Consider the following 13,745-nt stretch of genomic DNA (forward strand, 5'->3'; position numbering starts at 1 on the left):
TCTCGGTTTCCTGGGATTTGATGTAAATGGAGAAGAGTCGTTTTGGAACTGGAAGTTTCTTATTACACAGAATCGTTTTGAATATTCATTGGATTGAAATATAAACTATCATACATCAAGCTACAGGCTATTGACCGTTATTTAATATATAATTGTTTACTTTAGCTTAAATTATAAGAACTTTGCAGCATTCGAATCTACGTTCTAACACCACACATTCTGCGGAAGGAAGCACACAAACATACACTATTTTAATGTGCAATGGGCAAATATTAACATATTTGATTATTCAGGAACAGCGATTACAGCCATAGGGAATAGCTCAAAAATTATTTTCTCACATGCAATCATACTACTTCGCAATATTTTGTGTAGTGCTAATGGCTCTGTTATTCAGGTAGTAGGTCAATGATTGTAATAACTTTTCAAGTGCATAAATCTACACTATCCCTTATCATCCTCGATTGAAAAGCCTAAGTTTCACTAATGGATAGGGACTGGATGGATGTTTTAATTTCTAACTGGATACAAAAGATAGATGAGCTTTTTATGCAAACAGCAGTACAGCTCAAATACGATCAAATTCCTAGTAATTGCTTGGAGATACGGCAAGACTAAATAAGTAGTGATATACGAGGGTCGGCTGATAAGTTCTCGGCCTGATCCCCTTCCGAATGTACTATCCTGATGTAACTGATGTCGTGTGAAATGTTGATCTTTTATATGTTTAAGTACCGAATTTCAAGATTCTGCCATGAACGGTTTTTATTTTACAGGTAATTGAATGAACCATGGCGGAGCCAGATGTCAAATTTACCAAAGAGAAGTTGCGAGGTGTAATGAAGTTCTTCTTCCTGCAACAGAAGTCGCCCAAGGAATCCATGGTTGCATGCTAGACACATTGGGTGGACAGTGCCCTTCATACTCCACTGAAGAAATGGTGTGCGAACTTCAAGCGTGGTGAATTTTCAACAGAAGATTGTGACAAGTGTGGGAGTGTCAGTGTCAACTCCGGAAAAAGTGGACCAGATTCATGACTGATTTTAAGCAACAGACGGATTTCGCTTCAGGAGATAGCTGACAAAGTGCACATATCCAACGAATATGTTGGGTCAATAATCCATGATCAGTTGGAAATGTGCAAGCTTTCTGCGAAATGGATTCCGAAATGTTTGAACGCGGATCAGAAACGCGAACGTGTGAGATCATCGCAGGTGATTTTACGGCATTTTGCGAACTCCAAGGACGATTTTTTGAATCGGCTTGTTACCAAGGATGAAACGTGGTTGTATTACTTTGATCCGGAAACCAAACAGCAGTCATGCAAGTGGCGCCACTCAGAATTTCCAACGCCCAAAAAATTCAAAGCACAAAAGTCCGCAGGGAAGGTGCTTGCCTCAATATTCTGGGATAAGGATGGTGTTTTGCTCTCAGAGTACCTTCCAAAGGGCCAAACCATAACTGCAGAGTATTACTGCAGTCTGCTGGCTAAGGTAAAGGACGCTATTAAAGAAAAGCGCCAGGGAAAGTTGACACAAGGTGTCTTGTTCTTGCAGGACAATGCTCCCATCCACAAGGCTGGCAGAATAATGGATTTTCTGAAGGACCTAGGGTTCTGAAACCCACCCACCTCACTCACCAGATCTTGCCGCTTCTGATTATTATCTGTTTCCAAAACTCAAAACAGCACTGAAAGGACAGAAATTTCACACAGTGATGAAGAGTTTTTTTTTTAAGGGGTTGAAGAAGTTGCAGCATCGAAATGCCAAGTGTGTTGACCTTCGAGGGGACTATATTGGATAGCCTCACACTTTCATGCCTGCAGCTCAAGTCCTTCTGGGTTGGGCCGAAAACGTATCAGCCCACCCTCGTAAGCTACCTTGTAAGCAGATGAAAGATTTCATGATAACTGTTAAAAGTATCTTTGATGAATTTATCAGCAAATAGATCAGAGGATATAAAGTTAGTATTCTGATAAGACAAAACAGTGTACTTGAATATAAAAATATCAAATTCCATATGAATTAAAAGAATAGATGAAACTACAACTCAAGCTACTCCGACTAGATTACGAAATGATGGAAAGACAAGAAGGTTGTTGCATGCGCATGCAGCCTGGACTGCCTGGCTGTGACGTCATCTGAATGGCAAGGGACAACGAGAAAAAGCGCAACTGGAAGTGACAAGTGGAAATTCTTTTGTGTTCGGTTAAGTGATATCAAGAATGCCTAACTGTGGAGTGTACGGCTGTAGTAATACTACAGAAAAACTAAAGAAAGTAGCATAAAAGACTAGATTTCTTTAAGAAGAGGGATAATATCTTCACAAATGGATTTTAGTTTGCAGGCGACAGCACAAAATAAACCTAAAATATGGTGAGTTTTACATAAAAGTAATAAATAAATGCAATGTTAAATGCATATTCTGTAAACACAGTATCATGATGTAGTTTCTTTTAGTTTTAGTAGTATGTGATAGTAGTATATACAGGGACTTGGGTTAATTCTGTATAGAAAAATCAAATAGTACGATTTAAAAAGACTAACTTCGAGGTAAGACCAAGATTCGAAATAATGAGGTACAGATGTGATCATTTCTATCATCATTTCCTCCTACGCAAGATATTGAGACAAAATTTTTTCTCCAAGGAAGCCGACATGTAACTTGAGAAGGGAGGCACGATGTTCTAGGGAGCATTATCTCCCTCGATTTACGCATATAGAGAACACTGAACGCGTTAAAGTAGTTCACATCCCATTTAATTCTGGAGGTCCGCATCCCCTGAGCCTCGGTGCAGAAACGGGACGTTACACTTCAAATTAACTAACGAATGGAAGGTTTGTAATAATGATTAACGGTTACAAAGATATATATATGTAACAATGTATTGAACCAAGAGAATAAAGTATCCATCTCCCATGTCGTCACGAGCGACATTGTCGGGGCACTTTTACACTCAGATTTTAAAATTTTTGTTGATTTTAATCGTAACTTTGGATAATTATATATACATATTTAGGAGACCTCTCCAGAATTACGATGTTCAAAATGACTGCAGTAAATATAGAAATATGATAGATTCTCGAACAATCAAGGAAGCACGGTGGCTCAATTCTGGTGCAAGGAGTACTAGTTCGCTTCCTGGTCAAGTGAGTTTGTGGTGGACATCGTGTCCATGAGTTTCCGGGATACTCCCGCATTCTCATTCCACAAAATTCTCCCACAATCATTCACTATCATTTATCATTTGTCTACTTTAGTCCACGGGACACAATCATGGTAGCTTCCTTAATCGCGGTCGTGGCATAGTTCAAAGATTAACACAAACAATTTACAGCAAAATTGAAGAAAGTGTGCCTCTCACAGTTATTAATTACTTGCTGAAAACCAGGACATATATCAGGATAAAAGAAATCAATAAAAAATTGCGACGTGCAAGTGTTACAGAAAACTTATTAAGGAAATTAAGAAACCTATGAAATTTTACGTTTTTATATGTTTTCTAGTCTAGCAGTACCATAGTTTTCAACTACGTCTAGTACTTTCTGTTTCTTGCTTCTTTGTTTGAGGCGCTTTGTATATACACAACTCTATATGCTTTTAGAACGCGATTAAAATCTGTATAGGCCTATATAACGTTCTATTTCGTACAAATGCTTAATAATACAATTTGTCGTGGCGTATATTTTGACACTAATACTCAGAGAACTGTCAATTTTACCAAACCTCTTGTGATATATTTTTTAATAAAACAAATATTAAAACGATGTTTAAAATATTAAATATATATCTCTACTTCATTCTCAAACGTGCGTTCCTGCTCAATAGAATTTTTAACCTCCCCTGAGATTCTGATGAAACTTATATGGGAACAATCTCTTAAAAAAATTGTCCAAGCATAATGAAAATATACCATGCGCACCTCTGTTTACGAAAACCATGAATTCGCCCCTGAGATATTCTCAAAAATTTATATAGGGTCATCTGTACAGAATTCTCTTTCAAAAAATAATCGTAAATCGAAACCGATTAATGTGTTACGAAAATATACTTGAACATACATAAATATATAATCATGAAGTGCAATAATGACACACTGCATTTTAGACTATTCAGGCCTATACATACTCGAGTGTATTACTTCATATGTAAAAAAAAATGGAGAAAGAAAACAGAAAGAAAGAAAAAGAAAGTAAAGAAAGAAAGAAAAAGGAGAAAAATGTAGTGATTAATATTGACTAGGTTTAGCTTCGAAGCTGTTTAATATGAACTGATATTGCTGTTTCTTTTGCTATTGTAAATATCTTCCTTTGAAATCACTTAGCTTAAGCATTGATTACATTACGTTTATATAATTGCTGTGTGTATTAAAATTTTCACTCCGTTGAAGATCACTACAAATACAAGCGAAGTTCGCATGTGAGACATCAGGCGAGCAAGCGTTTGTTAAAAGTTCACCTGCCACTTAGATGACGTCATGCGCCAGAGTGACAAGAATTTAGCACCGCATTGGATCCACATTCTACCCTTTCCACCATGGATTACGCCATAAGTAATTGTCAGGAACAAGGTAACATCTTATGTTTATGCATGAACTTTAAGAATTTCATCAATGAAATTAAACAGAAAGTAGTATATGCATTCCCAGGAATAAATGGCATACATAAATACAAATACCGATGCATACCGGTATTGGGGCATTTCTGAATTGTGTATATACATCTTTATACCGATATCAACAGCAACAGGGTGTCTACTGAGTTTCATTTCCAGTATATTCAGTTTAACTATCAGCAAAAATCCTGTACCTAATACAATAATTTTTTAAAAGTTCTTTAGGAATAATCACACTCTTGATTTCAGGTTTGTAATTGTTTTATCATCAAAAGAATATTTTATTTTTAATAAATTTAGTTAACCTTGATTTTTTGAAATACAATGATTTTTTTAAACATTCGTTAAAGGGCCTCCCAACTCCTCTCAGAGCCCTCCACTCCACCCATTGCTTTAAATGTCTAATTACAAAATGTATACAATTCTTGCTTTGAAAAAATTTACAGTTTCAATGGATACAAAATTGTTTCTAAGACTATTAAAATAATTACAAAAAAGTATTGCTGATAAATTACCAGTTTTATGATTTTTCCAGTATGTAGATCAAAATTCCAGTATATTTCAAGTATTTCCAGTATCAAAATTAAATTCCAGTATAATTCAAGTATTTCCAGTAGCAGTAGACACCCTGCGCAACTCTACATTTTCTATAATTCGAAATAGTCATGATGAAATTTAGGCCTTTGATGATTTTGGACACCTCTGACTCTGAAAGTATGCACTTTTCTCCCCATAGGTCCATATATTTTTTTTTCTTATTTCGATGTGAGGAATCGCGTCTTACAGTCTGTCAGTATGGTTCATGAACACCCTGTATATATGCATATATATAATCTTAAATTAACGTCCGTTGTAAAAGTATATAACTAATCGATATAAGAATGTTAAATTAAAAATGCGTATTTTTTAATTTATCATGTTTTTTTTTCAATTTTATGTAATTTTAATATTTTTATTAATAATCAGTTTTGTGTCAAAACTAACTTCTCCTAACAATCGATTAATTTTCTCAACGTCTTTAATTTTATTCATTAAATTATACATTAACCTTCACACATTACGACAATTCACCTTCCGTAGTATTAAAAATTTCCTTTTTTTATTTTGGACACTAGCTTTTAATTTAATAAATTGTTTTTTATAGCTTTAATTCTTAATTATAATCCGTTAAAGAGCACTTAGCCGATTCTCCTACGATAAGGAAGCTGTGTTACACATGGAGTTGGTGGATGCGGGCGGTGGCGTTGGAAAGGTCCGCAGTTTACATCGCACATCGGTGATGTCAGGCATGAGACCTGAGATCCGAGACCCCAAAAATGGGGTCCCTAAGTTTTGAGCTCGGGTCCCTACTATTTGCCTATTGAACTAGAGTTGTTGGACGAGGATAGTGGAGTTGGAAATATGCCGGTCCTGCGCCTAGTGACAATGTTAGAAATCAAGCCCTAGCCTCGAAGCCCTAGAAATGGTACCCCAAAATTTTGGACTATAGTCCCCTCTATTTCTCTTTTAAGCATAGAATTGTTAGATGCGGGTGATGGTGTTGCAAAGGTCTGGGTCCCCTGAACAAAGCGGTGATGTCTGAAATCAGGTCCTGGCCTCGAAGCCCCAGAAATGGGATAGCGAATTTTTCGGCACGAGTCCCTTTTATTTCTCTTTCAAACATGGAGTTGTTGGACGCGGGTGATGACGTGGAAAAAGTCGCACACCCTGAGTACAATGGTGATGTCAGAAACCGGGCCCGAGCCTTGAGTCGCCAGAAATGGGGTTCCAAAGTTTTGTGCCTAGGCTCCTTCTATTCGCGTATCAAACATAGAGTTCTAGAACGCTGTTCGTGGCATGGGAAAGGTCTGGGTGCCCTGAGTACAGGTCTGGGTGATGTCAGAAATCGAGCCAGGGCCTCAGGACTCACGAAATGAGATCTAGAAATTTTAGGCTGGGGTCCCTTTTACTCGCCTATTCAACATGGAGTTGTTGGATGCGGGTGGTGGTTTGGAAAGATTCAGGTTCCCTGACCACAACGATGATGTCAGTAATCGGGCCTGGGCGCCCCAGAAATCTGGTTTCGAAGCTTAAACCTCGGTGAAATGACAGCTAATGTCAATTGTGGACAAATCAATTCGAAATAGCAAAGATGGTTCGGTAGTGTCAAAATGAGCGAGTGAATACTCAGCCACGGCAGCACTTGCTAAATCAAATATCAATTCTTAAGTATTACTTGTGTTCCTTGTTACTCAACTTCGTAACATGAACCAATGCACCACCAATAAAAAAATCCATTGTCTTTATTTTAGCAGAAAGGGGTTCGATTTTCTTTCCTGTTCTCTGCAGTAGCATCAACTGCCACCTAATGTGACTTGCAACGAGGTACACTAGACTGAGCTGAGCAACCATGAAGACAGAATTAATGACCTGGCTTGAGGTCCTCAAAGAAACCAAACCAATCAAGGTTGCTAAACATAACATCCACATAATGGTTACATAGGCAATATCGGATTTTGATATCGTAGCACAAATATCAAAATTCAGTCATGATGTGGGATCAGCATCCCGCAGTCCTTGCACAACTGTCAATTACACCAAATATTCTACCGGAATAGCGTTGTCTTCTTCGATTTCGATGCCAACAACGCAATAATCGGTATTTGGCTGGCCTGTGTATCTCTGCAGATCCATTGCGGTATCGCGGTTCTTACAATTATGAACGTCAGCATTAATTACAGTTTCGAGGCATGAGATCACATTGTTCAGTGGATAGGAGTCACACAGATAATGAGAGAGAGGTGGTATTTAGTGAGACGCGGGAAGATTGTGGCGATATCGGTACCACAGTGCATTCCTTACTGTTAGATTTAATGGGGACGAGATCTCAACGAATAACTTTTCCATCTTATTGTTCGTTTTCAGGCAATCCAGTAGGCGTTGGGATTTAGCTGGATTGTCCTGGTTCGTGCTGCTCGTCGGGACAAACTTATTGAGCAGTGCGCAAGCAATTTCGATGTCTAAAAGTCATGTGTCAGCGATACGATGAGACCTGGGGTAGCACAGTAGCGACACGTTGCTTTGAACCGAAAAAGAACTGTTCGATAACGAATCGCACCTTGATGACCCGTTGGCTTGCTCAGTCGACCGGTGGGCAGCTCAATAGGCCCTGCTCTGTGGAATAATAAAATAGATGCTAATTGTTTCCACACTTGTCCTGGCATCCCGAAAACCACGGTTCCTCACGACTGTATTGCCCGCTTCCAAGAAAGGTATTTTTTTAATTCGGGAGATTATTGAAAATAGAGGCATCATTCTGGATATCAGGGTAATGACCAACCAAAGGTATCAGTCGACCGTTAGTGAGGACGAGCGCCATAAACTTGTACAGGCTGTTCTTCTGCACGAATCAGATTTTGCGTTGAAAAGCGTAGTTTCTCGAGCTATTCCATTCTTGACATCCACCATTCGCAATGGCCAGTAGCCGACGTTCACTAACTTAAAACGTAAGTTGTACAGGGATACTGATTTTCCCAAGCAATGTGGCTCGATCAGGCGTATTGTATAGCTAAACCATCATTTCAAGCATCGCAGCGGGTGCCGCGTGAAACTCTCGACCCACAGTACGCCGCTTCAAGCCCACCAGAGAGCCGATGTTTCTGTTGGTGAGGGTAGTCCTGATCTTGATTAAGAACACGGCTAGCTGGCGGCAGATACAATAAGAGGTGACACCTTGCACGATATCCTGAAACTGAACCTTGTTGTAACCAAGTTTCATCATTCATGAGATCAAGGCGCTCAACATCGAGGAAATACTTGCTACCACTGGCTTGCAACTACGAGATGTAATCTAGATGGTATTCATGGCCAATAGACTTGCCGGGTAAGCTGGTTGCCCATGAGTCAACAATCAGTTGATTCCAATTCACGGTGTCCACATGCGAGAAGCAGATAAGCGAACCTTGAGGCATAGACGCGATAGTCGATAAAATGGAGGATTCGTAGGACCTGGGAAAGTGGGACCTTCCGCACGCGTTTCGAACCATGGTATCCAAATGTGCATAATAAATGACCAGATCTCCTTTGCGGCACTGAGAAACCACCCACATGAGGTTCAAGTGATTTAGAAAAGAATTGAGCTAGTTGCTAATCGCCAGAGTCATCGACCCTCTTCTGTCTCGGGTTCTTGTCCAATCACTGTGGTCCTCCTCGCATTCCCACTCAATACGAGATCACCACCGTCGTCCGTATAATCATTGTGGCTGATCTCAATGGGATCATGGACAACAGGTTTTCTATAATCATTCACTAGAACTTCCTCAAGGGTTAACTGGCCATTTCCGAACACGGTAAATTTGATGCACTTCTTGCAAAGGAATACTTCGATAGGTGGATTTGCAGAATCTACGCGTTGGAGTTGCTTTCTGCGGCCATCAATCATCGCGACCATATTTCCTTTATCCTGGAATGATAAAAGTTGGTGTGTGAAGATGGGGCTGGTACGGATCATATCGCACACTGCCTTTCTTCGTACCGAATCCAACAAATTTAGGTGAACCATTTTTATTAACTCTGGAAAGGTGACACAATGGACACACGGAAAAGGGATTCGTTTTCTGAAAAACAAGGAATTTCCTAAATCAGATAGAAATAATTGTTTGGACAATGTTGGAAAAAGGATATACAAGAAATCGTTTAGAACTACGCATATTCGATTGTTTACACCAACAAAGTGAACACTTGAGGGAAAATGGAGAGAACTGCTCATTGGGTCGCAATAAAAACAAAAACACAGAAACAGGTATGGTAACAGTTATGCGCAACAGTTCCCATACAGCAGCAAGTCACATACCATTCCAACTTGCACAGGAAAACGAAGGCGCGTCATCTCTGCACATTAATAGCTGTTCTGACTTCCTTACTTACAGATAGAATTTTCCGAATTCCGGCTTTTTCCAAATTCCGAAATCCGAAAAGTGAAATTTCCGATTATTGAAAATACATTTTTCCGGAATCCAGATTTCTTCTGGAAAATTTTGGCCTTCCTAATACATACATACATACATACATGCATATATACTAGGGTGGTCCTTATTTTCACAAGTCTGAAATTTCAACCTCTGTTCCTTTCTACGAAAATCAATTTTCTGCGAAATTTGAATCAAATTGATTAATATTTAGAGGTGACTGAAGAAGGGATTTGAAGTTTATTGCATAGTCTGCCGCAGAGCACAATGCAAGTTGTACATGACATCCCATCGCGTTATTATAGATGTTCATTCCATCATGTATGAATTAATGATAAATAATATTAAGTATTAAGAAAAATAATAAACAATATAATAAATTAATAAACTTATAGATATGTAAATTTATAAATGTGTTGATAAATTTCCTTATCTATAGGGCGCATCTGTATGCATATGCGCCCAAAAATGCCACAGATCTGATGGATAATAAAGAAACACGGTTTCCCCGCCGTAGGAGAATTTCAAGGAATTCTCTCCGCCCTCTTTTTTTGTTAATTTTTCCTTTAATAATATTAATACACAATCTCTGTCCCACAGAATGATTTTCACATCGATATGTACTTTTATTGCCTTCATACCAATTATCAATTATTATTATCATATTTAAATACCAATGGATGTTCAAAATTTCCTATTTTCAAACAAACACACCAGCACTGCAACTATTACTTTTGACTATATCTATTCTTAACGGATTCCAACACTAATGTACTCATCTTCACACAGAAGATTGCGTGTATCAGTAGCTTCATTCATTTGAATCAAATTCTGTCATCTATGGTTCATCCCAAGAACTTACTACTTGTTTCCCATCAGTTTTGCTCTGACATCAATATAAGAAATGCATTAGGAAAACCTTTCACGTCTATTGAATTCTAAAATATTTATGGCTGCAGTGATTCGTCTTCATTTCTTACATCAACATGTAGTTACTAAATAAACAGTGCTGTTTTGTTACTTTTTGAAAAGTTTCCGTATATTTTGAAAACTTCTGGTTGCCTATAAAATATCTATAAAGTTTGCGTAACGTTTTCATTCTCATTCTCTACTTCTATTCGAGCCGATAGAAGCCAAACATTTGACCAAACACAACTAAAGTACGCACACTCTGGAAGGTAAAGTGGAAGTATCTTTTATGAATAATGATCTTCCCGTGTCATAACACGCAACACTGCCTCGAATTTTAAGGATTTTTAAAATTATTTTCTGAATTTATCTATAAACATAAAAATGAAAGACAGTATGTTTGAGACTTAATAACTCTTGAACCACCCGACCGATCTCGATCAAATTTTCAACATGGATGAGGTTCGGCCTGAGATGTTTTTTGTCATTTCGCTTTGACTGTGTAACTTTGGGGAGGGGGATATATATAAATGATCAAAAATGACAGATATTAATGTCGGAATCCACACTTTTCGGGATCGCTGAGATGAACAATTCACTTCCGATGCCGTTTAAATCCAAAACACCGTCTATCAGAAAGCGCTTCAGTAACAGTAAAAAGTGACGCACCAACGGAACATATTACTAATATGTCTTATTTTAACTCAGCGAACAGGGTAATCGACGCTAGTTTCTCCTAAAATACGAAAAGTTCAGTTTTTTCTCTCTTTCTTAAGCAGAACCAGTTACCTTACCAATGAAAGGAATAAAAGTGCTAGTAAAACTACTCAGTGAAGAAGACCCGCTTATCAAATTAATTATCGTATGGTTGGTTGAAGCAAAATCATGGAATTCAGAAAAAAATAACACTTTTTACTGTTACCATTTTCGCCTTTATCTTCTACAATAATATATTTACAGATGCTAATCATCAGTGCCATTTCGAGAAAGAAAAGAAAAGAAAAAGTAGAACTACATATTAAATTAGCACTAGTTAAAACCTGGTCGGCGTAAGCAACAAATACAAAATTTATTAGTATTATTCTAATCTTACCTTCGAGTACGAAAATTTTGGATCGTCTATGCTATCTACTAACTCTTGTGCTTCTTCTTTGATAGCATTCCCAGCTTTATCTGACTGAAGATCATCTTTCCAGTCAATCAAATCAGACTGTCTACGAGATTCAGCTCTGCAACGAACGATAAATTAAAATTGTCCATTATAATTATATGCTAATATAGACGCTTATTCTAACGAATTTAATAAACGGAAATTAATATTATTAATAAAAGTATTAAAAAATACGATTAATAGATTGAAGTTTTTTGCTATGAATCGTAATGTGTGATTTAGTCATCCTTCTGTCCGTAAATGATGGAACAAAAGATTTTATCAGGCAATCTTTAAGAAATTAAATACAGTCAGTATCACTGAACATAAAACTTTCGAATTGTCTGTAAATTATACACTATTTCCCGCACTGGTTCTGTGGTTGCACTAACAGTTTCATCGAACTGACTCCCATCTTTCCGTACAGAGCTTCCTTCTAGCTAAACGTCAGCATTTCGGCTTTGCAGCGGATGACTCGGCAACATTTTGCGGTGAAACTACACGTAACAGAAAAGTTACGTAAATCTGCATATTCCCATTACACACAGCACCTATATTGAAAACGAATGTGAATCTTATTCACTCTCCACAGAAGATTAAAGTCTGCAATGAACAACAATGATATTCTAATGCTGTCTGTAAGTGATGGTATTATATTTCGCAATACACAGGGTGGTGTAAAAGTGCGAAATCACCAGAACAACACGGAAATGTGTGTATAGGGCAGTGTTATGACCATAGGAATATTTTGAGGTCAGGAAAAACTTTACAAAGACTTTGCAAATATAGCCGCCAAATTAAGCGCAAGTCGAAATTTTCTAATGGAAACGTGTCCTTGTGATACATGAAACAATACCGTAAGATATTCAAAAACATGACATTACCATTATTTTTTTATATACTGGTATTTATTTAAGTTCAAATCAGGTTTTTCTTTTCCTAGAAGCTTCGGTGTCCTTACGTGGTATGTTTGAAATAGCTATCACCGAGAGCTATGGCTTGTCTTTTCATAATCTTCATGCTCACTACAAGAGATGTATGTGGCAATGCCTGTGTAGCACTCTAAAATTTTCTTTCAGATTAGCAATGTCCCAAACTTTTACAAAGTACTTTTACGCCAAAGTGCTTTCTCTTATGATAACAGTGATAAAAATGTACACAAAACTGTATTACACCATTTGCAGTACCTAAATATTTCCTACTCCATTCTTATCAACAGTTCGCTAGAAGATAATAACACAAGTCGTTGAAATATTAGCTGGCTACAATTTAGAAATGCTAGGTAAGTGTCCTTTGGTGCGCAATTAGCAGCCATTGTGATTATTAAGATGCACAACAAAATTGTAAGAACGTAAAGTCTATTTGACATAACTATATACACAACGGGGAAATAAAGTACTAATAAGAGTCCAAAGATATAATGAAAATCTTTGAACATACATGTTTGTTTCACTATTATTATATTAACGTAAAAGGAAATAACAGTATTTATGAAAAGACAACATTACTCGTGTATACTAATAAAAACATGAGTTTTTACAGCCAATAAATAAGCCAAGTCTACCACTTCGCCGTGTAACGTGGGCACCTATCCCACGTGGGCTCATAGCGCATACTCAGGTTGCGGATCGAGGAGAAAGCCTCTAGATATAGAAGTTACCTGCGAATATACTTAACAAGCAGTGGCGGATAGACGACTAGGAGTGGACCTCCAGCTTGAGGGTTTGGGTAAGGCTAACAACCTCATCCTGTACTTGTTCAGGAACATTCACAGAAGCCTTGGACAAGGACTGATAACTTGACACGATCTCAGCAAAAGAAAATGGACATTAAATTTCGAACATGGAATATTAGAAGTCTTTATAGGGCAGGCGCGTTGAAATCCGTAACGAGTGAGTTAGAGAAATACAGGATGGACTTAGTAGGAGTTCAGGAAGTTACGTGGAAGGAAATGGATCTGTTAATTCCGAAAATTTTACGTTCCTTTACGGGGAAGGAAATAAAAACCACCAATCAGGAACAGGGATTTTCGTTCACAAACTAATATTACCAGCAATTAAGCAGGTTGAATTTGTTACTGACAGACTTTTTTTATTACTCTTAAGGGTCGGTGGTGTGATATTATT

The 13,745-nt window shown here is 37.7% G+C and overlaps 1 protein-coding gene across 1 annotated transcript in view; it reads right to left on the reverse strand.

The window, feature by feature from the left end:
• Nucleotides 1–13,745, reverse strand: part of LOC145671219 (peroxisomal targeting signal 1 receptor-like) — a 375,788-nt gene that overhangs the window by 197,100 nt on the left and 164,943 nt on the right. Inside the window, exon 5 of the mRNA XM_081740101.1 lies at nucleotides 11,563–11,698. Within this exon, the coding sequence (XP_081596227.1) occupies nucleotides 11,563–11,698 (136 nt within the window). The remainder of the gene's footprint in view (nucleotides 1–11,562; nucleotides 11,699–13,745) is intronic.

The sequence above is a fragment of the Thermobia domestica genome, chromosome 15 (genome assembly GCF_964235325.1).
Source record: "Thermobia domestica chromosome 15, izTheDome1.hap1.1, whole genome shotgun sequence".
In the NCBI taxonomy this organism is placed as follows: Eukaryota; Metazoa; Arthropoda; class Insecta; order Zygentoma; family Lepismatidae; genus Thermobia; species Thermobia domestica.